The 27,729-nt window shown below is 44.1% G+C and overlaps 2 protein-coding genes across 2 annotated transcripts; one reads left to right on the forward strand and one right to left on the reverse strand.

Annotated features, from left to right (window-relative positions):
- The first annotated feature begins 949 nt into the window (after nt 1-949).
- LOC141272997 (uncharacterized) lies at nt 950-26,578 on the forward strand. Its single transcript, XM_073684267.1, has 8 exons — nt 950-1,271; nt 13,128-13,256; nt 14,140-14,328; nt 14,821-14,944; nt 16,431-16,543; nt 17,369-17,464; nt 17,598-17,712; nt 23,086-26,578. Exons 2-8 carry the CDS (start codon nt 13,173-13,175, stop codon nt 24,084-24,086), a joined length of 1,722 nt encoding a protein of 573 aa, XP_073540368.1. The 5' UTR covers nt 950-1,271; nt 13,128-13,172; the 3' UTR covers nt 24,087-26,578.
- Nucleotides 18,425-20,679, reverse strand: LOC141273003 (uncharacterized). Its single transcript, XM_073684283.1, has 2 exons — nt 20,363-20,679; nt 18,425-20,151 (listed from the first exon to the last, which is right to left on the reverse strand). Exon 2 carries the CDS (start codon nt 19,846-19,848, stop codon nt 18,517-18,519), a length of 1,332 nt encoding a protein of 443 aa, XP_073540384.1. The 5' UTR covers nt 19,849-20,151; nt 20,363-20,679; the 3' UTR covers nt 18,425-18,516.
- Nucleotides 26,579-27,729: the final 1,151 nt, after the last annotated feature.

Here is a 27,729-nt window from a genome sequence, read left to right on the forward strand (position 1 = left end):
CCACCTGTATAACAATACACAGAACTGCAGAGGTCTGCTCCACCTGTATAACAATACACAGAACTGCAGAGGTCTGCTCCACCTGTATAACAATACACAGAACTGCAGAGGTCTGCTCCACCCGTATAACAATACACAGAACTGCAGAGGTCTGCTCCACCCGTATAACAATACACAGAACTGCAGAGGTCTGTTCCACCTGTATAACAATACACAGAACTGCAGAGGTCTGCTCCACCTGTATAACAATACACAGAACTGCAGAGGTCTGCTCCACCTGTATTATATAACAATGCAGAGGTCTGCTCCACCTGTATAACAATACACAGAACTGCAGGGGTCTGCTCCACCTGTACAACAATACACAGAACTGCAGAGGTCTGCTCCACCTGTATAACAATACACAGAACTGCAGAGGTCTGCTCCACCTGTATTATATAACAATGCAGAGGTCTGCTCCACCTGTATAACAATACACAGAACTGCAGGGGTCTGCTCCACCTGTACAACAATACACAGAACTGCAGAGGTCTGCTCCACCTGTATAACAATACAGAGAAATGCAGAGGTCTGCTCCACCTGTATAACAATACACAGAACTGCAGAGGTCTGCTCCACCTGTATTATATAACAATGCAGAGGTCTGCTCCACCTGTATAACAATACAGAGAAATGCAGAGGTCTGCTCCACCTGTATAACAATACACAGAACTGCAGAGGTCTGCTCCACCTGTATTATATAACAATGCAGAGGTCTGCTCCATCTGTTTTATATGACAAATCAGAGCCAAACAGCAGAGTTACGTCCTCCTATCCTTCTTACAGGACCTCACCACTATCTGCCCTTACGACCATTCACATAGGCTCTAACACGCAAATAGCTCCACCCCTTTCCCCAGGAAGCTGCTTCTCATCGCTTCCGGTTCTGGGTTCCAAGCCTCTTTTATCTCATTCCCCATCTCAGGGCGTCTAGCTGGAGTCTAATACTGCGTCCATTTTGTTGTAGTCCACAAAGCTGCCATTCCTCTCATCAACACTTTCCCCTATTTTTTACCTGGTAAATAGAAAGGGTCGTGTCGTTCATAAGCAGATCACCGTTATATTTATATTGGCTCATAAACTGAAGAGAACGCCCAGAACCTGCGCTCGGCGGCCATTTTGTTGTGGTCCTTTGTTGATTGACTACAAACTCATGACTATAGGTCTGTTCTGGGTTATCCTCCGTGCTGCTTCCAGTTCCTCTTCTGAGAGCCGGGTGCCTGCTGCTAGAGGTAATTCACAAATAATTTTGCGTCTGTTTCATGTGGAGGCTGCTGGTCCATCCCATATACTGTATTATCCACAGACCAGTATAGAAGAAGCAGCATCCACTGCTGTCTTCTACCTACTATATTGTGGGCATAGGACGCTTCTTGCCATAAAGGGATTGGACTATATAAATGGGCAGTCTTGCTTCCTCCCCAGCTGTTGTCATGGCCCATCTGTACAACCTTCCTAGCAATCATCTTTAGGACTTGTTGTTTGCAACATGTTTCAGTTATAAAGTTTGGACTTTTCATACAGTATGCTAAAGGTAATGTCAGCAGGATTTCACCCACCAAATAATTTATAAGCGCATGTAGCTCTTGGAAAGACAAGTCTAGCTGCAGCTTCTTCTGATTCAGAGAAATGGTGTTTGAATCAATATGCAAATGAGGCTGAAGTGCTATGGGCATGTGGAAGCTCTTCACAAGAGTCTGTCACTCCGCCTCCTTTTGCTTGATTGACAGCTCCTTTGCTTGACACCACACAGCCTAGAGGTTGTCAGTCAAGCAGCAGGAGGTGGAGAATAGAGCTGGAGTGACAAGCGCTTGTGAAGTGCTTCCACACACAGAAAGCACTTCAGCCTCATTTGTATATTGATTCAGATTTCCCAGTAATGGAAGGGGCTGTCTACCTAAAGGTATTGCAGGATTTAACTTTACAAGAGCTACATGTGGGTGGAATTCTGCTGATTCACTTTAAAGTGGCTGGGCCATTGCTATGTATCACACCACGGTATGGATTCTAAAACCAGCAGTTTATTATTTTACCCCTGGAGCTGTCCCACTAATAGAAGTTCCGTGGCCCTAGTCTCATGCTTACCAGCCTCCCTCTTCTGTTATCGCGCTGCTACAGTCAGTCTCCAGCAGTTTGTGACCTACTGGGTCCCTCCAATGTTTGCTGGGTGAGCCGGAAGTCACAACTAAATGTAAGTCTATGAGACACTAGTGACACAACTCCCAGCACTGAAATGAAAATAAAAAAAAACGCTGGAGTTGTGCATTAACCCCTTTCCAACTTGTGCCGTACATGTACGGCACATGGCGTGTCTCTCCCTTCAGCGCGGGCTACGGCAATGAGCCCGCACCTTTCCGGGGACATGACAGCTGAGGTGCCCATAACAGCCGCGAGTGGAATCGCGATTCACTCAAGGCTGTTAAAATGTTAAATGCCACTGTCAATCTCTGACAGTGGCATTTAACATGGCCTCGGCGGAAGCGCTTCATAAGACCCCCCCCCCCCCTCGGCGCCCATGTAACATGACCGCGGGTTGGCATGAGAACCTGAAGTCTGCAGGAGATTCTTGCCAGAGCTGTATATTATTATTTTTATTTTATTTTTTTTTAAAGGGATTGCCTCTTCTTTTTGAGTGGGTAAAATTACAAAGTGATTGTAAAAACACGCAGTTTTGCAGTTTACGACTTAATAAAAATCTTCTCCATTCTCAAGAATGATGTGATTTTTAATGCTATAGTCACAGTGTACTGCTCATTGTGAAGGCTATCAGCCTCATTTGAGAGGTGGCTGGTTTCCTAGGCAAAGAACGTGCATTTGCAAGCTGTTTGCTACACAATTGGCCTTATCGCTGTGTGTAAAATCATAGATACATTCTGTAAAGGTGTTTATGGTGACCTACCTGGTGGAGAAACCATTCACCATCAAGGGTTGGACCTCACACAAAGTAAGGGCTCTTTCACAAGTCCATGTTTCCAGTAGGTGTAGTGACAGTTTTCACACGTACTGGAGACACTGACACAAGCTGTCCCATTCAAATCTATGGGTCTGTGCACATCAGTGTGTTTCCACGGACCGTGTGTCCATGTGCTCCACACGCTGACATGTCCATTTTTTTTCAGATGCACGATCTGCAAAAGTGTCTCACACTGAACACACACGGATGACATCCGTGTGTCATCAGTGTGACACGTACCGGTTAGTGTTGAGCGAGCACTAAAGTGCTCGAAGCTCGAGCCGAGCTCGCCATGATACTCGGGTGCTCGACCCGAGCAACGAGCCCAATGTTAGTCTATGGGAGACCCAAGCATTTTTGTGGCAGCACCCCCGGCAGTCTGTAGAAAGCCTAAAAAGTGCCCAAAACGATAGTGACAGTGCTTAAAAGAAATGGGTACAGCATGGGGATCACCCCAGGAAGCATTTCTGACCCCCGGTCACTGCTGTCAACAAAGTGGTCAGAGGTATTAAACCACTTTTATGGGCTCACAATAAAACGTTCAAAAATGAAACTGAAACGGTTTTCCTGTGAAATATGTTAAGGAACTTCCTTTCCAGGATAAAGACTTGTGTATAAGGTAAAATAAATAACCAAAAACAAAAATACTCCTCCACACCTTGGGCTATGTTCACAAGTAGCATTTTTTATGCGTTTTTGCACTTTTGTATTGCTTTCAACCGTGACAAATGCATTCACCGGGAAATGTCATTTTAACATTTTACAATCTTATCTGGCCATGTGCTGTGTGACACATGCACACAGTGCTGAAAAGACATGGGAACAGCATGGGGAAGACCCCTGGAAGCCTCTCTGACACCCAGGTCACTGCCTAAAAGTGTGCCCATCAGAAGTGATCCTTGCCGCATCAGAAGATGCAGACTTGCAACTATCCCCGTGCAAGTCCTTGTCCCAGGGCAGTGTTCAGTTGTACCTCCCTCATTCCTTGCAATGCAAGCGCAAGTATGCAGCCTGCCACCCACCCACCCCCAGGCTGCAATACCATACTACTAGCTTGCTTGCACTTGAAATTGGGCCTTTTAGGCATGTGGAGGCAGATTCCGGCCACCATGTCATGGCTGCGTCGGCTGCCTGGTATCCATACTCAGTCCTCAGCCGCCCGGCGGCCGGGTGTCCACTCTCGGTCCCCAGCCGCCAGGGGGCGGCCGGGTGTCCATACTCTGTACTCAGCCGCCCCGCGGCTGGGTGCCCGCACACGGTCCCCAGCCGCCTGGGGGCGGCCGGGTGTCCATAAACGGTCCACAGCCGCCCCTATTTCTCCTGGGAACTTCCCCCACACTTTTCTTAGCCTGGCCTACTTTAGGGCAGCATTGGACGAGCCCACCAGAGAACCAGACTCCTCCGGTGGGCCCTGGCTTCTCCATCAGGGTAGTTGAGAGTGCTAAGGTATGGAGCATGATGATGATGATAGAACTTAGCATCTGCTTTGTTTTCTTGGAATGCAAGCGTAAGTGTGCAACCTGCCACCCACCCACCCCCAGGCTGCAATACCATACTGCTAGCTTGCTTGCACTTGAAATTGGGCCTTTTAGGCATGTGGAGGCAGACGCCGGCCACCATGTCATGGCTGCGTCGGCGGCCTGGTATCCATACTCAGACCCCGGCGGCCGGGTGTCCACGCTCGGTCCCCAGCCGCCAGGGGGCGGCCGGGTGTCCATACTCGGTCCCCAGGCGGCCGGGTGTCCACGCTCGGTCCCCAGCCGCCAGGGTCGGCCGGGTGTCCATACTCGGTCCCCAGCCTCCCCGCAGCCGGGTGCCCACACACGATCCCTAGCCGCCTGGGGGCGGCCGGGTGTCCATAAACGGTCCCCAGCCGCCCCTATTTGAAGGACAGCCTAACCACAAACACGTGGACAAGTGAATGTGGCCTGGGATGGTCCATCTGACTGACGCCTTCACACTGGGTTAATATTGTGGAAGCCGGGACACAGTTGGACACTGGGATGCAACACGTCCTCCAGACATAGAGGATTGCGGGTCCTGGGTCAATCAGGCTTCAACACAAAGTTCAGAAAGTAGACAGCAGCAGTGGTCGGCCTCCTACACAACGAGTAAATTATTCATGATCATGAGGCCATCCATCTCCTTTCTGTTCCTTGGAATGCAAGCGCATGTATGTAGTAGTGGCTAGGCCTGAGGTGGTCAGCGTTTTGGCGCATATCCTACCTCCTCCGAGGATTGCTGGATGTTTTCCTGCTACTATCCCAGTTCTATGACTCCCGTTAAAACAAAGCTTCAGGTGATGAATGATTAATGAGGTGGTGGCAAAGGAGAAAGAGCAGGAGGGACAGGGACCAGTCACATCATTATCAGGCCAGTCAACCACACATGTCTTGTAGGATATGTTTCTGTACCAAAAGGAGCGGTTCGGCTACACAGTTATAGGGCATACAGTGAGTGCAATGCCTACCAAAAATTTCGAGGCACTCCAATGCCCCTTGGAAGTGACATGGAGGTCAGAGGGCCTTAACTAAACCGTTTTTTCCATTTATAGCAACTGGGTCTCCTGTACACTGTTGGCCTTTGCTGTGAATGGAAGGCTTTCCAAAAATTATGAGGAACTGCAATGCCCCTTGAAACAGACGTGGATTACAGCGTACTAAAAACATTCTACCCATTATTGGCGAGTGGGTCTCCCTTAGTGTTCGCCTATGCATTGAAAAGCAAAAGCTGACTAAAATTAGGAGGAAATGCAATGCCCCTTGGAAGAGCTGTGGAGTTCAGAGTGGTTTAACAAGACGGTTTTAATGCCCCTTGGAAAAGTGGTGGAGGTCGCAGTAGCTTAACAAGACAGTTTTAATGCCCCTTGGAAGAGTGGTGGAGGTCACAGTAGCTTAACAAGACGGTTTAAATGCCCCTTGGAAGAGTGGTGGGGGTCGCAGTAGCTTAACAAGACGGTTTTAATGCCCCTTGGAAAAGTGGTGGAGGTCGCAGTAGCTTAACAAGATGGTTCTAATGCCCCTTGGAAGAGATGTGGAGGTCGCAGTAGCTTAACAAGACGGTTTTAATGCCCCTTGGAAAAGTGGTGGAGGTCGCGGTAGCTTAACAAGACGGTTTTAATGCCCCTTGGAAGAGACGTGGAGGTCGCAGTAGCTTAACAAGACGGTTTTAATGCCCCTTGGAAGAGACGTGGAGGTCACAGTAGCGTAACAAGACGGTTTAAATGCCCTTGGAAGAGACGTGGAGGTCACAGTGGAATAAAAAGACAATATCAATGCCCCTTGGAAGAGTGGTGGAGGTCATAGTGGAATAAAAAGACAATATCAATGCCCCTTGGAAGAGTGGTGGAGGTCGCAGTAGCTTAACAAGACGGTTTTAATGCCCCTTGGAAGAGACATGGAGGTCAGAGTGGTTTAACAAGATGGTTTTAATGCCCCTTGGAAAAGTGGTGGAGGTCGCAGTAGCTTAACAAGACGGTTTTAATGCCCCTTGGAAGAGAGGTGGAGGTCGCAGTGGAATAAAAAGACAATATCAATGCCCCTTGGAATAGTGGTGGAGGTCGCAGTAGCTTAACAAGACTGTTTTAATTCCCCTTGGAAAAGTGGTGGAGGTCACTGTAGCTTAACAAGACGGTTTTAATGCCCCTTGGAAGAGTGGTGGAGGTCGCAGTAGCTTAACAAGATGGTTTTAATGCCCCTTGGAAAAGTGGTGGAGGTCACAGTAGCTTAACAAGACGGTTTTAATGCCCCTGACAAGAGCCATGCAGTACAGCATATTAAAAACATTATTCCCATTATTGGGGAGTGGGTGTCCCATAGCCTTTGCCTATGCCTTCCAAGCAAAAGCTGCCAAAAATTAGGACGGAGGAACTTGCAATGCTGGCAACACGGACCACGGTCACCCTGGTGGTATAGTGGTGGTGGAGGCTGAGGATAAGGAGAAGAGCAAAAAACTGCCGAAATGAGAAAGCGTATATCCATGTGTGGGTGTGAAGCAGTGCATGTCAATACACCTCCCGAAATAACACAGTGGATTTGACTTTATGTTACTCTGCTGTCATTTGGTGGTGATGAGAAGTCTGGCCCAATCCAGCCCTTGTTCATTTTGATAAGGGTCAGCTTGTCAGCATTGTCAGTTGACAGGCGAGTGCGCTTATCAGTTATAATTCCCCCAACGGCACTTAAAACACGCTCCGATAAAACGCTAGCGGCAGAGCAGGCCAGGACCTCCAAGGCGTACAGAGCGAGTTCATTCCAAGTGTCCAGCTTGGATACTCAATAATTAAAAGGCACAGAGGAATCACGGAGGACGCTGGTACCGTCGGCAAGGTACTCCCTTACCATATTTTGAAACTTTCCACTCCTTGTGAGAGTACCCCGCGCCTCAGGGCCTGTAAGCTGGACGGGTCTCAGAAAACTGTCCCAGAATGTTGACAGTGTTCCACTGCCTCAGCTGGATTGGAGTTGCATCTCTCTCGCCTGTACGCCTTGGTTGGTCAACGAACTGTGACCTCTGCCGCTAGTGTGTTCAGATGGGAATTTTTTTAACAGTTCTGCAGCAAGGGCCTTCTGGTACTGCCCCATTTTTGTAGACCTCTCCACCTCAGGAATAAGAGAGTGAAAGTTCTCCTTGTAGCGGGGGTCTAAAAGTGTCACCAACCAGTAATGACTGTCACCCAACATTTTGACAACGCGAGGATCACGGTTAAGGCAGCGTAACATAAAGTCAGGCATGCATGCCAGACTGGTAACGGGCAAGACTTCCGTGTCCTCACCAAGATGACGACTGACCATGCTCTCCTCCTCCTCCTCCACCCCCCCTGTCCTCAGGCCACCCACGCTGAACCGACGGTATGACAGTTGTACAGGTACTACCGTCTACAGCGCATGATACCAGCTCCTGTTCTTCTTCCTCCTCCTCCTTCTCTCCCTCATTGTCCCCCAGTGCACGTTGGGATGAGATGAGGCTGGGCTGTGTGTAATCGCCCACTACGGCTTCTTGATCCAGCTCATCATACTCTGGCTGCAATGCCTCCTCTTTAATTCTCTGCAGAGAGCGTTGCAAAAGACAGACAAGTGGGATGCTGACGCTAATGATGGCGTCGTCGCCACTCACCATCTTGGTGGACTCCTCAAAGTTTGTCCGGATGGTACATATGTCAGACATCCAGGTCCTCTCCTGAGGTCTTATGTGTGGAGTCTGACCTGAATATCGACGGCCTTATTGCAGCTGGTACTCCACAACTGCTCTCTTCTGCTCACAAATCCTTTGCAACATGTGGAGTTCCAACGTGTGGGGACATCACACACCAGTCGGTGTGCCGGAAGCTGCAAACACTGCTGCAGCACAGCAAGGGCGGCGGAAGCTGTAGCCGACTTGCGAAAATGAGCTGACAGGCGGCGTACTTTGACGAGCAGATCTGGCAACTCGGGGTACGATTTAAGAAACCGCTGAACCACGAGTTTAAGCACATGAGCCAGGCATGGTACGTGTGTGATCTCGCCTCGCCTCGCCTCAGCCGCCACCAGGTTACGGCCGTTGTCACACACGACCATGCCTGGATGTAGGTTCAGCAGTCTCAGCCGCAGATCTGCCTGCTCTTTCACAGCTGTCCACAACTCACAAGCAGTGTGAGGTTTATCACTTAAGCTTATGAGTTTCAGCACAGCCTGTTGCCGCTTGGCTGAGGCAGTACTGCAGTGCTTCCAGCTTGTAACTGATGTGATATCTGAGATGGAGGCTGAACATGAGGAGGAGGATGATGCGCAGGAGCTGTGTGGGGAGGATGTGTTCCGTCCCAAGGTCCGACTGGGTCCCGGCTTCCACTATGTTTACCCAGTGTGCCGTCAGGGAGATGTACCGTCCCTGGCCACAAGCAATTGTCCACGTGTCCGTTGTCAGGTGGACTCTCCCAGTAACTGCGTTGCTGAGGGCATGGCAGATGTTTTGGGACACATGCTTGTGTAGTGCGAGGATGGCACACCGGGCAAAATAGTGTCGGCTGGGGACCGAGTACCGAGGGACGGCCACTGCCATAAGGTTGCGGAAGGATTCCATCTCCACCAGCTTAAAAGGCAGCATTTCCAACGCAAGCAGTCGTGAAATGTGCGAATTTAGGACTGTGGCCTGTGGGGCGTTGGCTGCGAATTTGCGCTTTCGTTCAAAGGTCTGGCATATGGACATTTGAATGCTGCGGTGGGACGTGGACGTTGATGCTGTTTCTTGAGAAACTGCCATAACAAGTGAAGACTGAGAGGAGGGGGCATCTTTGCATGCAGTATGGACAGGGGATTGCTTTGCATGCACAACAGGGGGTTCTCTTACACGCACAACAGCGGAAGAAGCAGTGGTGACACCCGCTGACACTGGTCATGGACCCTGGGGTTCGCCCCACAAAGTCGGGTGCTTTGCTGACATGTGCCTGATCATGCTGGTGGTGGTCAGGCTGGTAGTTTTGTCACCCCTGCTGATGCTGGCATGGCAGGTGGTACAAATGGCCTTTTTGGGGTTATCAGCAGAGTCTTTAAAAAAATTCCAGACTCTGGAAGACCTACCGGTTGTACTGGCAACGTCCCTCGTGTTGGTGTTAGGCTTTGTGCCCACGATGCAGAAATGCTCAGGATTTTTCTGCATCTCCCTGGCAAAAAAAAAAACGCATGCGGATTGTACATGCGTTTTCCTGCCAGGGACATGCGGAAGTGAAGCGTTCTTCACTTGCATTTCCGCATGCGGGTTGTCAAACACTTTCCAAGCGATTTTAGCATCACTTGGAAAGTGCTTGACAACTTGGTCACACTATATAAATCCATGTAAAGGCATGGATTTATATAGTGTGACCGAGAGAATGGTTAAAAAATAAAAAAAATAAATATATACTTACCCTCCGATGGCCCAAGCTGTCTTGCTTCACCGTCCCGGCTGCCGTCAGTGGGAGAGTGAAGGACCTGCCGACGTCAGCGTCGCGTGACCCGTTACATGACTCTGACGTCGGCGCAGGTCCTTCATTCCATCGCGAAGTGCTGGGAAGCAAGGAGGAGGACACCGTGGGCCGCCAGAAGGTAAGTATACATTTATGTTTTATTTTATTCTTTTTTTTACAGCTTTTTTAATGGTACCTGGGTGTGGATGAGACTCTCCTCTCCTCTACACCCGGTTACCATCCGCACATTAGAACGCGCCAATTACGCAAGTACAGATGCAGTCTTGCAGAATTGGCGCGTTCTAATGCAAGTCAATGGCGGCGAAAACGCAGCACTTTCGCAAAATAATTGGTAGTGCTGCGTTTTTTTCCGCAATGATAATCCGCAGCGGAAATTTCCGCAGCATGTGCACAGCACATGCGGATTATCATTGGGGGACATGGCAGGCCTTCTACCATGCGTTTTTAAGCGTTTTTGCCGCTGCGGAAACGCTTAAAAAACGCATCGTGGGCACACAGCCTGCCTTCTGTCTGCGGCCACCACACTGCTTCTTCCTGCCTGTTGGGGTACTCTGCCTCCCTCCCCCTGTGTGCTGCTGGCCTCGCTCTGCGTGTCCTCTTGCCTCGTTTGGTCAGTTACTAGAACATCCACCACCTCCTCCTCTTCCACTTGCGCACCACTATCCTCCTCCTCACTTCGTGGCAATTGTGTCTCGTCATCGTCCACCTCTTGTGACAAATTGCCAGCGTCGACTTCCTCTGGCCGTGGCTGTTCAAATATTTGACCATCGCTACATGGGATCTCCTCTTCCACCACTTCAAGCGGAGCAGGCGAGGGGCACAAATATGGAAATGGACCAGTGAACAGATCTTCAGAGTGTCCAACTGTGGGATCAGTTGCTGTCTGACTACACTCGGCATGGTGGGAGGAAGGAGCATCAGGGTGAGGAGGAGTATGCGGTCAAGACTCATGGCTACTAAAACTTGACCGTGTGGAAGACAGACCGGAGGTGGTGGTGCCCAGGTAACTGGAAGTATTATCTGCTATCCAATTAATAACCTGTTCACACTGATCAGTTCGCAATACTGGTGTTGTAGTGTGCTTCCCTAGTAATTCGGTCAAGAAGTGGGAGTGAGAAGATGTGGCTGTTGGTTGTGGCACATTTTCACCTTGGCCACGGCCCCGTCCTCTACACGCACTATCACCAGAACGTCCAGTTCCACGTCCCTTGCCACGCTCCTTGCCCATTGTAAAGGAAGTAAAATAGCTTACACTCGCACTATCAATGGAAAAAGGGTAATAAAAAGGAGATTAGAACCGTGGAAGAGGAAAACCACAGTTCTATTTATCTGGCCTACACCAAAATCTTTTAAACAGATATATTTGTGTCTGAACACTGAGCGAGACACTCAATTTTTTTCTTTTCTATGTAAAAAAGGCAAAAAGGTGGATAATACAGAGATTTGAACCATGGAACTGCAAAACCACAGTTCTAGTTATCTGGCCTACACCAGACTCTTTTAAACAGATATATTTGTGTCTGAACAGTCAGGGAGACACTATTACTGTTTGTTTTTTTACGGAAAAAATGCCAAAAGCTGGATAATACAAATATTTGAACTGTGGAACTGCAAAACCACAGTTATATTTTTCTGGCCTACACCAGACTCTTTTAAACAGATATATTGGTGTCTGAACAGTCACAGACACACTCAATTTTTTTTTGGGGAGGGGGGGAATACCAAAAGGTTAATAAGACGCGTATTTGTACAGTCTGACTGAGGGGGAAAAAAAAGGATTTTTCCTGGCCCCTGAGACCGGGGGATAAGTCTAGCAATTTGACCAACAGGAGCACACAGGACTGTAATGCAGCGTTTGCTGGTCTAACCACTGCGTCTCCTATACAGCCTGCCTGCCTGATATCTGGGATGGATATTAGTCCTGAGAAGGACTGTTTGTTTGATTTGGCAGGCTTTAGAGACCCTACACTAACTATTTTGCAGTATAAATCTCTCCCCAGCTCTGCAGCACTGACCCTACACTGTCTGATCCGGAGCGACTGTGTCCAAGATGGCAGCGCCCGGTTTTAAATACTCGAGGTGACACTGTGCAGCCAGCCACAAACAACATGGCTGCGGCATTACAGTGACTGGCTGGCAATCCCTGCATGTTCATTGGCTCTGTAAAGAGCGCCAAGCGTGCAGGGCGGAGACCTGTGCTCCCACCCGAGTAACCCGGAAATGCTCGGTGCTCGCCGAACATCCCGAGTAGTGAGATGCTCGGGCGAGTACCGAGCAGTGTCGAGCATGCTCGCTCAAGACTAGTACCGGTGCCTGGGAATCTGTGTACAGTTAGTGCTGTTCCCAAGCGCCGGGTGCTTAATGCTGCCCTCATCATTGTTCCCTGTCGGCGCATTGATCCGCACCAGCAGGGACAATGATGAGAGTAGTAGAAGTCTGCTCCTCCGACCGATTAGCAGAGGAGCCAGGGAGAATGAGTTGCTGCTGCAAGTGGCCCCGGAACTGCGCTCAGTGAGTGACAGGACACCACTCTTAAGCTCAGCAGAGATCTGGGTGGCCGCTCACTGCAACAGCTCATTCTCCCCGGCTCCTCTGCTAATCGGTCGCATGGATTACAGCGGGGACACTTAGGTGAGTATTGATATTTATTATTTTATTCTTATTTTTACACAGGTGGACACTGCAGGAGCAAACGCTACTACCCTCCTCATTGTCCCTACTGGTGCTGATCGCAGCGCCAGCAGGGAACAATGATGAGGGCAGCGTTCAGCACCCTGCCCTTGGATGCAGCACTATCTGTACACTGATTCCCAAGCGACGGTACATGTGATCCTGCTGCAGCACATGGCTTCCGCATGTGTGACACACGGGACATGGATATCTCCGGTACCGGAAATATACGGACGTGTGAAACCGGCCTAATGTTCCCTGACCTGCCGTCTACCGAGCATCATCCTGGACACTCTCCTGGGGCCTTAGTGGTTGGGGACTCTCCTGATCAGTGCTGTGGAATTATTGGCGCTATATAAGCAAATCAAATAAATGTTAAGTGTGCATAGGAGCTGCCTTGGGATTAGATATTTACTGTAAGTTTCATGAATGTTATGTCATCATTCACAGTCAGTGATGATACTTTTATTATAAGTTATGGACCTGCTAATTATTATTATTTTTTTTTTTTTTTTTACTATCCAGAACCTTTCCTGGTGAGGTCTTGTTCTCAACTTCCTCCTCAAAGCAATGAGGATGGACACGGATGGGCATAGGACGAACGATAGGATATTGAACCTCACCCTGGAGATTATCTGTCTGCTCATTGGAGAGGTGAGGGATTCTGAGAATTATGCCGGATAGAAGGAATCATTGTTATTGGTATTTAACTCTTTAGGAGCCTTGCCTATTTTGGTCATTAGGAAACCGATTTTTTTTTTATATACCTTTTATTGTTGTAGTCTTATGAGGAGTTGCTTTCTGTGTCACTAGTTATCTTTGTTGGTAGTACCTATACCTCATTTATAATCTTTTTTGAGGGGGCGGAAGCTAGAGATATAAACTGTTAACTTTTTTTTCTGCTACCTACTAATTATTTTCTTATTCTTTAAAGAGAAAATGACAGGAAGACCCCCCCCCCCTCCTCCCCAAACACATATATGCACACGCCTGTCTTTGAAAGCTAAATCCATGGATACCTTTATATTTTATATATATATATATCTGTTGCTGTCTTCCAGAGAAGTTAGCGTTTTAGTTTGTATGCAAATGAGGCTTCAAGTGCTCAAGGCGTGATAGAGCACTTAACAAGCTTCTGCCTACCGAAGTGGTTTGCCCCCTGTGGTTTGACCTTAGCCACCAGGCAAAGAAATCAGACAATGAGCTGTCAAAAGGGAAACAACCTTAGGAGGCTGAGGCCCAGAGCAATTAAAGGGAATCTGTCACCCCCCTGGGAGATTTGAGACCTCTAATATGGACATACAGGTTATAGAAAAGTAAATCTATACTTTCCTGTATGGCCCATAGTAGAGGTCTGCATGCAGAGAAATGTAGTTTTATAAATTCTGTTTTCACATAATTGGCGTCCCCCGGATTAGAATTTTTTTTTGTTACGCCTTTTACCGATCGGATTAATTATTTTTTTATATTGATCGGGCGATTCTGATTTTGGCAATGTAGCTGATATTAATTAATCAGAGTCTACCTCCATACACAGAGTTGCACAGTAGTGAAGAAGAAATCTGGAGAGAAGGTTACCCCAAACAGCAGTCATGTTGTCTCAGGGAAACGGAGCAGGAGCCAGAGCCCCATCATGGATCCACCTCACTCACTGATATCTGAGAGATACAATGGTCAGAAGATCCTGGACCTCACCAACAAGATGATTGAGCTTCTGACTGGAGAGGTGAGCGCTGCTGGGAATACTGGGACATTGTACAGTAACACACGGGTTAATGGGGCTGATTAATCAAGACTGGGGAAGTGCATGCTCGTGCTACGCCTGTCTTGATGGAGTAGAAGAGGCGCTGAATTCATTAAGAGGAACACACCACATCATAAATTTGGGGCCTCTTAGTGGTGTGTGCCGCATCATAATAGCTTCTCCAGTTGGGAAGTGCAGTTTGTTTTCTGGCTTAAAAAATGGCCGCCAATTTTCATTATTCAGACGGACGTGACCATGCCCTGTCCCACCCAAGCTCTGCCCATTTTGGTAGAGCTGATTTAAAGTGCTGTGAAAACGTCACAGCACTTTAAATGTCTCAGTTTTTTTTGAGCAACTCGGCTTTGCGCCAAAAGTTTGCTACTTTTCAAAGCTTTTATGTCACTTTTGTAGCTTAAAAGCTATGATGAATCGGTCCCATGGTGTCTGGATGATAACTGTATCATTATGTGTCAGGTTCCTATAAGGTGTCAGGATGTCACTGTCCATTTATCCATGGAGGAGTGGGAGTATATAGAAGGACATGAAGATCAGTACAAGGACATCATGATGGAGACTAAACAGCCCCCAACATCACCAGGTAACATAGTAACATAGTTTGTAAAGCCGAATAAAGACTTGCGTCCATCAAGTTCGACCTGTTAGTTCTGTAATTGCTAAAGTTGATCCAGAGGAGGGCAAAAACCCCAAATGATTTAGCCAATCTTCACCTGAGGAAAAATTCCCTCCCGACTCTGAAACCAGCAGTCAGAATAAATCCCTGTATCAACCTACTATTTTATTTTATTTTTAAGTATATGCTGAAATCTGCCTGGTATCTAGAAATGCATCCAGTCCCCGCTTGAACTGGTGTAGTGAATCCGACATTACCGTCTCCTCACTCAGTGAATTCCATATTCTCACTGCTCTTACCGTAAAGAACCCCTTCCTATGCTGGTGCTGAAACCTTTTCTCTTCCAGTCTTAGTGAGTGCCCTCTTGTTACCGTAATATCCCTCCTTTTGAACAAATCCCGGGCAAGATCTCTATACTGTCCCCTAACATATTTGTACACATTTATTATGTCCCCCCTCAACCTTCTCTTTTCCAGGCTGAATAGTCCTAGTTTTGCCAACCTGTCTGGGTATTGCAGTCCCTCCATTCCCCTTATTAATTTTGTTGCCCTCCTTTGTACCTTTTCAAGCTCATTTATATCCTTTCTATATATTGGGGCCCATAACTGAGCACAGTATTCCAAGTGTGGTCTGACCAGTGCTTTGTACAGTGGAAGAACAATGTTCTCATCCTTTGCAGCTATACCTCTTCTGATACATCCCATTACCCTGTTTGCCCTTACAGCAGCGGCCTGACTTTGGGCACTCCAATTTAGTTTGCTATCAATCAAGATGCCCAAGTCCTTCTCCATCTCTGAATTCCCCAATGATTTCCCATTCAGTGAGTACTGGTGACTTCCATTTTTCCTTCCCATATGTATGACCTTACATTTCTCCTCGTTAAACCTCATTTGCCATTTAATGCTCCACCTACCCGGCTTATCCAAATCCCTCTGTAGGTCTGCACTGTCCTCTTTTGTATTAATTGTTTTACATAACTTTGTGTCATCTGCAAATATTGATATTTTACTATGTATCCCGTTGACTATGTCGTTAATAAAGATATTAAAGATATTAAAGGTAAGCTGAGACCATAATAGAAAAGGAGAAATCAATGTAATTCATAATTTCATAGAAACAATATGAGCTAGTTATCATTGCGGTTGCACTCAAACTTCTGCGCAATTTGCAACATTTCCATTTCGTAAATGTATGTGCCAAATTTATCAAAGGCTTACACCATTTAAAAATCCATGTATCAGCACTAAAACTTAAAATTAATGAGAAAAGGAGGTGAGGGACAAATACATTTATGTTGCAACCTTAATTTTTAACCATGCATAAATTTTGCACAAATTGACAATTCTTAACATTAAAGTCCAACATCAGACACATTGGTCTCCCACTCTTTTCCAATATTGAGAAACGTAGGAAACCACAATATATTCACTCATTGTCTTTGTGTTTCCTACAGGTAGCTCCAGTGAGATAACTGTTCCAGAGGAATCCCCTAGTCCTCTGAATTCCCAGGATTGTTTGCAGCAAAATCACTCTGTTCCTCAGGATCTTCAAGTAGATGACGCTGAGGTCTCAGTATATAATATCATTAACACCAGGGGTGGGCAATTAATTTTCCCGAGGGGCGACATGAGAGACTGTGATAGTTGTGCAGGGCCGAACCAACAGGCTGAAATTAATTCTGCTCCATATTAATATCAATATTAATTATAATTATTATATTAATTATATTAATATTAATTGCATGGCTTAATACTGAGCAGAAGTAAGTATGCTGACATCCCCCTATATACTGTTTGAACTCGAATACAGCCCCTTCTATATACCATATGAGCCCCATAGCCTCCCCACGTCCAACATGACACCCCCATATCCTCCCCGCGTCCTGCAACTGACCCCCAGAGCCTCCTCGCGTCCTGCAACTGACCCCCAGAGCCTCCCCATGTCCAGCAATAATAGACCCTTATAGTCTCTCCATGTCCTGTCAAACATCCCAAACACATCCAAAAAAAAAAAACACATATTCACCTTGCTCCCGTTCCCCTGGTGCTGTGCCTCTGCTCCTGTCTCCAATGACGTCATCGCGTCAGCTGCTTCACACGCTGATTGGTGGAGGAAGGGGCCAGAGGCCCCTCCTCTCCAAAGCAGTCAGCGGCTCAGCGACGCGCAGATGGAGACAGGGTCAGGCGGCGGTGACAGCAGGGGGGGGCACGGTGCAGTCTGTGGGCCACTATTATCAGCGCCTTGGTTGTCTCGGTCCGTGGGCCGGACTGGAACAGCTAGAGGGCCGGATGTGGCCCGCGGGCCGCACTTTACCCAGGTCTGATTAACACACAGCCTATAGACTAAAGTTGTTTTTTTTTAATGATTTAGTTTTATCTTTCTGTGTTCCAGGATATTCTAGAAGAGGATCACAGTGACCTACAGGACCAAAATGACCTACAGGATCACAGTGACGTACAGGACCATAGTGACTCACAGGATCATCAGGTAGATCAAATGACAATGGCTGTAAGCTTACAGTATACGCTCCATTGATAGCGTTTTAGATTTTATATCCCTTTTTCTTGTGCTCAGCTATGGAAACCAGTGTTTGTTTGTGTTTTATGTCTTGCATATTTAGGCAGAAAATATGGTTCATGTTAAAGTTGAAGTTGTTGATGAGGAACAAGTGGAGGAGATGTATCTGAAACTTGGCCAAATAAAAGAAGAGGAAATTCCTTTTGATATTGACTCTGGTGAGTTACATATTTCTTAAGTCTGAACAACCATCTCTTATTTTATCTCCTCTTCTCTTTCACCAGCTTTTATCTGTACAGTATACCTGGATTATCAGTCCATATACATATGCCATATTGGGGTATATAAATGTCATAGAGAGTAGTCGCCCCCTCAGATTGTCTCCTGGTCTGGAGAAGTTGGCCATTCATTTCAATAACCAACATTTAGTTTAATTGATATTAATACCCAAAGTTCCTAAAATGGTTATTTCAACATACGGTACTTTGTGTAAATAGTATAAATCAGTTTGTCTTTTTCTACACTTATGAGCCACTTCTGCTCCTCTTTCCTTTTGAACTCGTATCAGGGTGGATTTGATTTAAATCTAACTGATTTAAATCACGATTTAAATCACTAGTCAGTAAGGCTTGATTTAAATCAGTGATTTAAATCAAAGTTTCTACCTAAACTAGTTCTTGCTACTTTACTTTAACATGCAAGTAGATGAAGATTTTTAGAATCACTTTTTATATTACTTTTTTCTCCCCAGTTTAATGGGTTAATCATTCATATTTGGACACCACTGTTCTGTTGTACTTAGGAAGGAGAAAAATAATCCTGACCTTAATAACAATTTAAATAAATTTATTCAACTGAAACAATAACAACATTACAGCATAAGTTGTTTGCTTAAACAAACATCCACGTTTGTTAACTAATTTGGCTAAACAAAATATATATATATTTTAAGAAACTTAGACTGTCAGCCCAGCCGACACATGAAAAACTTAAATAGTACTGTCCCTGCTGTCCTCTGTAGCTCACTCGTCGTCATCTTCATCATCATCTTCTTCTTTGTTCCTATTCATAATCTGGAAAAGAAAAACAAGCTTTCCTGCTTTATTGGGTCCCAACCGATTTCTCAATTTAGAATGAATGAGTCCAAAGGAAGAGAATATTCTTTCAACGCCTGCAGAAGAAGCTACTGCTGTTAAAAGTGAAATCATTACTTGAACAGTCTCTAAATCCAAGCGCTTAAGTGACTTCCACCAGTTTACTGGTGTGACCTTCCTTAAAATATCTTCAGCAAACATATATTTCTTGAATGGTTCCCCCTTAGCTCTGAAGTTTATTATAGTTGGCATTAAAGATGGATGATTGCTGGATACCCATGTCATAGCTAACTCCTCTTCCTCAGCACTTAAGTTTTGACCCTGATATTGGATATTGACAATATTTGCCAAAAAATGAGCTGGAGTCAGTGCTTGTCCCATTCGTTTGTTTACTGCTTGTAATTTAATTCTGTCCATGTGTAGTTCTGTTTTTAAGTGTTCACTCAGTTCCTTCCAAATTTCAACAGCATCCGCAATAAAACAGCTATTTTTCTGTATTTTGTTTAAAGCTTGAGAGATGGGTTTCAGGAAGCTCAGCATATGTTCAACATTTCTCTTAAGCCCAATGTTGAGGATTTTGGCCGTGACAGTGCCAACTATTTTATCTCGATTTTCTTCACAAAGTGTCATCAGAATAGGCCAGTTTTTGATATACTGCTCAAAACAGTCCACCACAGAGTTCCATCTAACATCTTGTGGGAGCGTTAGTTTGGTTCCACCCATCCTTTTCAGAGCTGCTGCAGCAAAATGATTATTACGGAAGTATTTAGCAATTTCAACAACATTAGCCTTTATTTCTGGAACACTTAAGTCTTTGGCTAAGAGGTGCAGCAAATGAGCACTGCAACCATATGTTATTAGCAGCTTTGTATTCCCTCCCTGCTCTTCTAAATTTCTTCTCATCTTGGATACGTTCGCAGCATTGTCAGTGACCAAACTGCGTACTAGACATTTGAATTTTTGTTCACATGTTGTTATAGCTTTTACTGCCACTTCTTGTAAGTATTCTGCTGTGTGTGCATTTCCTGACGTATCAGTTGTTTGTGTAAGGAAGACTTTACCTTCTTCTGTTGTTATACAAGCACATACAATAGGATCATTGTGGACATTACTCCACCCATCAATACTTAGGTTAACAATTTTACCCTCCAGAGCTGTTGCACATTGCTCCATTTCTCTGTCATACACTTGATCCAGCAGTTTCCCTGCAACATCAGCTCTGCTGGGTGGACTGTATCCTGGTCTCAGTGACTGAACCATATTAATGAAATGTGGGTTCTCAGTCAGACGGAAAGAAGAGTTCGTTGCATAAATAAACTGGGCAATTTTTTCATCAATCAACTCTTTTTCTAATCTGCTAGTTCTTATCACAAACCTATCTATGGTGGTTCCAGGAGGTAAAGGTTTTTTCTTCCTTTTGGGTGATGGTGATATGTGGCTTGTGGGTGTCTGATGATGATGCTGCTGCTAATGAAGCACTATCCTGGATGGATAACTCTGAAACTGTAGAACAGGATGATGGTGATCTTGGAGGTGGATAGTTTCCAGAATCCATGAATTCCCCTAAACGAAAAAAGTCAATGCTGTTATTTTATTGTTTATACAATTTCTGCTTATTGAACACAACACATCACTGCCCCTGCCCCAAAAGGAATATTTGTTTTTCTTCATAACTGTACCAAATGACAGTAACATGCAGTAATAATAAGAAATATAATTTTTCTCACACATGACAGTTCAGTCTTTAGAAATAGGATTCAATAAAAATGTTTACCAACAGATCCGGCCTGTTCAGAAGTGTTTCTTTGGTCATCTTCATCACCGCACTTCTCATGATGTTGCCTCATTCGCGCCACCAGGCCTTGCATCTCTTTGTTGCATCGTTTGCATTTTGCACGCATGCCTGCCTTACCGATAGGCGAAGGAGCTTCATTAAAATATTCCCAAACTGGGTCTCTTTTACGGCCTGCTACCATTATAAGGAAAGAATGTAATAAACCTCAGATCGTACACACAAACAGATCCAGACTTGTCTGTCTGTGGCTATGCTGCAGTATTGTGCTCAAAGTTTCACTTTCATTTCCTTGTCTGCTTGCCCTTCCTCCTCCTCACCCTTAGATTCACATTCTTCTTGTGTTGTGCAGATCTATTCCACTCCAAACAATCAGAAACATATTGTCTAACTTCTTGGACTTGGCACTGAAGGGGTTGATTCTGTATTCATAGGTTTGTAGAACAATAGGATTAAGGTCTTTTTCTCAACTCTGTTCATGTTGTAACATTTTTGCCGTGAAGAAGAGGCTGGGACCTCTGCGGAGTCAAATTCAGTTTTGAGAACTGCGTAAGTAAAGCGAGCGTCTGTGATAATATAGGAGAGAAACTGCCCACTAATCCTACAGAAACCTCTGGAAGAGCATGGCATTGTGAATGTTACACATATACAGCATTTATTCTACTGAGTTAAACAACTCAGCTTTATCTCATGATGGAAGAACCTTTGGATGGTAAAATATTTTCCTCAAAAAGCAGTTTATTGAAAAAAATCCGATTTAAATCAAAAAAATCCGATTTTTTTAAAAAAAAAACATTGATTTTTATCCACCCTGACTCGTATGCTTTGCAGTAAAACTGAAATCAGTCTTGCTTAAAGGGAAGCTATCATCAGAAAATGACATATTGTTTAAATCAGGTTCTTGGGTTACATATATTTAAAAAAATGGCATTGTTTTTTTCGGATAATGATCTTTATTTAAAAATAAATAAATCGTAATCTTGCTATTTTCACACTGTCCACTGCACCATCTCCCTTCACAGTGACTTTTGCACAGGCTCATTGAACACTTCAATACAGTAGATGGGGTTGGGGGTCTGACCATTATGGCTATGTGCATATGTTATTTCCTGAAACAAAAGGAAATTAGTCTAAAAAAAAGCCCCAATTGCTAGATTTCTATTTTTAGTTTTGTATTCCAAAGTGTTTAACCATTATACAGTAGGAAAGCAAATGAAATGAGAACATAAGGGCTCAAGACATAATAAAAAATAACAAATTAGACAGCAACAATGAATTCAGACAAAATTTTAAAAAAGTACCGTATTTTTCGGACTATAAGACACACTTTTTCCTCCACAATTTTGGAGGAAAGTGGGGGGTGTGTTGGGGTAAAAGCACCAACTGCCATCTCCTATCTCAGTAATGGGAAAACCTGTCTTCACTGAATGCAGATTTTTCCCATGATTTTGAGAGTGAACAATCAATCAAGAAGGAGGGGAAAAAAAGTAAATTTCTCTAATAAGATATTTTACAAAGTTTCTTGTTTTCAGCTGCACTATAGTTATGAAAAAATAAAATTAAACAACGGTTACTCTTAAAAGATTTTTTCCACTGCTGAGTACTGCTGTGAATTTGTACTTGTATACATATTAGTTTCCCATTAGTGTTTATAACAACCATTATTCAAAAGTCACCGTAGGTTACAAAGGTAAATTATATTCTGAATTATTGTCTTACCTGTTAACTTTTATTTTATTTTTATTCAAACATTAACTTTATTTAACATGTGCAGAAGAAGAATAACAATAAGTATAAGAATAATGTATAGATGTGATATTGCTAGATATGAAGACGTTCCAGTAATAGAAAACCAATGTCTAAAGTCCATGTGTAGAAGTTAGGTTGATATAGCCGACACCAAGGCCAAGGTCAATATATTTATTTATATATGTTCCTTGTGATTTGATTAAACTAATTTAAGTGAGTTTATTGCCCACTCCCACTCCTCGTGTTAATTGTCCCACATCTGCCTCCCACTTATGCCTTTAAAAAAGCACTTTCATCAAAGTTTTTATCCTCTTAATATATTGCAATCATCATATTATATAGCACTGTGTACTTACAATTGCTCATTTTGCCTTTCTACCCAGCTAATTCTTCTCTTTTCTCTGCTCTATGTAGAAACAGGATGTTTATTGTGCCTGCAAAAATAATTACCCTCTTCACCTCCTGGCCCAGCTGATCCGCTTCCCCCCCTGCTAGGGACTTTTGCAGGGACTCATGGGGAAAATTAACCTCCTATTTCTACATGGAGCTTAGAAGGATTCAGCTAGTCAAATTTTAATAATGTGATGTCATAGACCTAATGGAAAACAGAAGAATTAGCTGAGTAGAAAGGTAAAATGAGCAATTGTAAGTACACAGAGCTATATAATATGATGATTACAATATATTAAGAGGATAAAAATGTTGATGGGAGTGCTTCTTTAACGGACTAAGGGAAGCTTTCCTAGATTTATTAAAGGAGTATTGAATAAATGGTGGATATCAACTGGGAGGTGGGCAAGTTCCATGGTCTCTTACCCATCTGTTCTCTTACCTTTAACTTAACAAGTTTCCTATTCATTAGCTCTCAAAGAAATCATAATAATATTTATATTTTTTAAGTTCAAAACTATTGAACAATGTGAACATCTCAAACAGATATCTTCTTTTATCAACAGATTTTAAAATGGAAACCAATGACCTCATTCAGTATTCTGCAGAAGAGAATTCCAGGGCTCTAAATATGTTCCCTGTATTTCCGGTTTCTTCAAATGCTTGGGAAAATTCTTTAGCTAACTTATATACTGATACACAGAATGAAGATTACATGGAGAGGAAAGTATATCCGTGTTTAGATTGTGGAAAATGTTATTATAAAAAAGGAAGTCTCCTGATACATCAGCGAATTCACACAGGAGAGAAGCTGCACACTTGTAAGCAATGCGGGAGGAACTTCGTGTATAAAGCCAATATGATTGAACATGAGAGATTGCATGCTGGGGAAAAAACATTTTCTTGTTCTGATTGTGGGAAATGTTTTAAACAAAAATCTCATTATTTCAAACACCGGAGAAGTCATACAGGAGTGAAGAAACTGTTTTCTTGCTCCGAGTGTGGGAAACGATTTAAAGACCGATGGACTCTAGATCGCCATGAAAGAACTCATACAGGAGAAAAGCCATTCTCATGTCCTGAATGTGGAAAAAGTTTCACTCAGAAATATAGTTTTCTTGAACATCAGAAAATTCATACAGGGGAGAAGCCGTTTCCATGCTCTAAGTGTGGACTACGATTTACACGAAAATCAAAACTCGCTCGCCACGAAAGAGTTCACACAGGCGAAAAGCCATTTTCATGTACGGAGTGCGGGAAATGTTTTGCTTTGAAAACTACACTTGGTAAACATCAGAGAGTTCACACTGGGGAGAAGCCATTTCCATGTTCTGAGTGTGGGAAATGCTTCACTCAGAAATATGATGTGGCAGAGCATCAGAAAATTCACACCGGGGAGAAGCCATATTCATGCATCAAGTGTGGAAAAGGGTTTATACGCAGATCAAAACTGATTCAACATGAGCGAATTCATACCGGCGAGAAACCTTTCTCATGTTCCGAGTGTGGGAAATGTTTCACGCAGAAACCCGGCCTTGTTCAACATCAGAAAATTCATATTAAATAGAGGAAAATTTGAAAGGATAGAAATAATTTATCAGAAAAACTGATGACACTAAATTCGGGACACAAACTCTGTATTTATGCATTTCCAGGGCAAAGCCTCCTTTATAATCCAGGGTGATATATAAATATGTATTTTTCCATTATTTTTTTTCAGTTGTTTTTATTATTTAAATCAACTTTCATAGAATACGGTCTTCGTTGTCTTTAGCAGGATCTCCACCAACATTAAGTTTAGTAAGACTTGTTTTAAGTCCTTTGCAAGCCTCCTTGCCCCTTCTGTGCTCTCAAGACTAGTTACCAGAGGTGTGGCAGCTGTGGTTTTTGGGCTGTTTATCCATTGACTGTTAAATGACTTAATTTGGCATTTTCCTGACTGTAGAGAAGAGTAAGGTACATTATGCCATTCCTCATCTTGTGGTATGATATATTAGGTGGAGACCATTTAAGGCTTGGAGAATATTTACGTGCTATATAAATTCCATAATATTTCATAACATAAACAATGAAAAATATTTATATGTGAGATAACATTTGAAGATTTCTTCAAATTTTGTGTATACAAAAGTCAAGGTATATCATCTAGTTTAACATACAGGGCTGGAACCATGCCCTAAAGCTAGTATTTATAAGTGATATACAGGTATATATTGTCTGATCTGTAGACGTGTCCGGGGGAAAAAAATGCATCTGCCTGCTATAAGACACAGTAAAGTGTCTGTGATTGTAATTTTGAGGAAATCCTGTAAAGCGAGCAGTTAAAGGGAATCTGTCCCTAAGTTTTCGCCACTTAACCTGAGAGCAGCATAATGTAGAGACAAAAACCTTGACTCTTGTGATGCGTCATTTACTAGGCTGCTTGCTCAAGTTTTGATAAAATTGCTGCTTCATCTGCAGGAGATTATCACTATAGGGATAGCAGATATGCTGTCATGTAGTCCTCCATATTCATGAACTCTGTATACTGCCCCCATCACTGATTGGCAGCTTTCTGGCTATGCAGAGTGTACATAGGAAGTGTTAAGACCCAGGGTTTTCTGTGGGCGTAACGCTACTCTGACAACACAGGGTGAGGGTAAAACAGCGTGGCAATACTTTATTGAACCACAAAGCGGACAATAAACACTTAGAACAGTCCCAGCAAATACCCAAGATGGTACAACATTACACAGTCTCACCCTTCCTTCTCCACCGACCTGGTATAGAACAGCTGCAACTTTGGAGACTTCCATTGCCGACTACCTCAATCAGTGGCCCCCCGCTTCTGGCTGGCTCCCACAGAGAGAAGGTAGCAGCAAGCTTAGGAAGCTAGCAGTCCATAAAGTTACAAAGCCAGGAGACCCGAGGGTCCCAACCTGGCCTCTCCGAGAGTTTCCATTGGGCCAGGCGACTGGGGGGTACCTCCTTGCAACTCCTAACAACATATCCAATGGGGCCAGGTGACTTCAAATGGAGCAGTTCTGTATCTTTCCAGTCAAGGCCGATTCCCTTAGACTAGAATAATTTAGAATACAAATCTGTGTCTCTTTGGGTAATGCCATGCAATCCATCTACTGTCTTGAAGGATGTCTCTCATTCTCCTTGTAAAGTCTTTCTGAAGCTCCTTGATTCTGTCTCAAGTCTGACTGCTACAAAAACACATGTCCCTTCTGCTTCTCTGGGCTCAGCCCCGTGAATGCCAGAACTGCTCTCACCTCTCCCCCCCCAAAGCTAAGTGTGCATTAGTGGAGGTATCTTTTTCAGGTTGACCCGCATCACCTGGGTCTACATGTGAGACTCCTTGTGGTGAAGGCTCCGCCGGATCTTCTTTCAACACTTACACAATGAGCCTAGACGATTTTTGAACAATGGTTAGAGGCTCCTGAGATACCAATGAGATTAGTGGAATGCTGGACACCTTACAAGTTAAATTAGGGTACATAAAATGAGGAGCAAGCAGAACATTAATAAAACACAGCTAGCAATCTCTGATAAAACACAATAAGGTATTTCTCTTGGATTAATTAATCATCTGGCTTATTAAGATTTTAGGCTGTGTCGTCACAGGAAGCTATCAGGATCTCTGCCCCTACATCATGCTGATGTCAGATGGGGCAGAAAATAACTGATCAGAGATTCCCTTTAAGAACAGAAGGAGCCAGTTTATTTAATGTTCTCTCGTGACCAGCATGATGACTAGAATATTTAGCAATTTTTGAATAATAATCTAAAGAACAAAGTTAAAGGGCTTGTCTGCTATTTATCCTTAGAATTTTCCATCAATATCAGATCGTTGGAGGCCCAAATCTGTCTTTCTGGCGCTCAGCCCTTTGCATTGCCCACGACTTACAGGCGATCACTACAGTCTTCATAGATTAGGTTATTCACTATTTCATACTGCACACAGTACCTTTTGTAACTGCTGTGTTTGGTACTGTAGTTTTGTGTCATTCCCTTGACTCAAACCCCCTGGAAAAGTATACGAATATTTTACAAAAATAAAATGGTTTATTAAAATACTTTGATAAAAGACTTTTTTTTTGCTGGGGGGGATTTGCAAAGTTATTTACTTTGCTTTTGAAAGTGTCACTAAAATACATAATGTTGGACAAATGTTTTCAGAATCTATTTTCCCTTGTCGCACTCTTGTAAGTGTTGTGTCGGCGCTTACATGGTGCTTATAAATTATTACCTGGGATGTTATAAAACAGCCGTAAAAATTATGGTAAATTTTATGTTCAAACTAACGAAAATATACAATGGCTAATGGTACTGTTAGTCGTCTTCTTTTTATCCTGCTTTTCAAAGCTAAAATGGCAATTACATCTGTCAATAAGTAGGCAACCTCATTTTTGTTGTACCAATTGCTTTTATCATTGTAGATCTGGTAGAATAAAGGTTATCGCATGATAGAAATTGGAGAAGAAACTGTATAGAGTTCCAGAGCAGGATCAAGAGTGTGCAAACTGATCACTGATGACTTCAGTCCACATAGGTTCCTTACGGGTGTGATACACGAGGGGAGGTATGTGTCACTCAGGTTGCTCTCCTGTGTGAACTGAAACCTACTAAATTTCTGCCAGCGTGTTATATGCTGGGGGTTAACTCTCTTAAAGGATGTGGTTTTATGGGATTGGCAAAGAGGGTGGGAGGCCATTTCCCCTACCTCCCTTCAGGGTGTGGCTGAGCCGTGGTTAAAATACTCAGTCAGTAGTTTGCTCTGTAGTGTGTGGTCTGGAGAGAGAAGTCTCCAGGCTGTGTTGAGCTGAAGCCAGAGAGCAACACCGGAGGACTGGTGTTGCTAAAGACTTCACTGTGCTACCTGGAGCAGGCCGAGCCTTGCTTGCTAATAAAATCTGTTATACTTTCTCTTTTGTTTTCCCGTTAACCCCGAGAGGGCCTGTTTATTTTTTATGGGACGCTGCTGGAGCTTTATGCCGCATAATAAACCCGCAGGTAGTTTTACCCGACCAATGTGTCCTGTGTCTGCCTCCAAGTCGCTTTACCACAAGGGTATGTGCACACGTCAACACGCCTGAAAAAGCACTTAATGAACGTTGGAAAGAATGAACATATGCACTGCAATGTAAAGTTGATTTGCTCTTCGTATGTTCCTTATATTGAGCTTGTTTTAACCACTTCACGATTGTCAGAACGCAAAGCAGTTA

Source organism: Phyllobates terribilis, unplaced genomic scaffold, assembly GCF_046119375.1.
Source record: "Phyllobates terribilis strain yellow unplaced genomic scaffold, ASM4611937v1 Scaffold_5__5_contigs__length_657084704, whole genome shotgun sequence".
NCBI lineage: Eukaryota > Metazoa > Chordata > Amphibia > Anura > Dendrobatidae > Phyllobates > Phyllobates terribilis.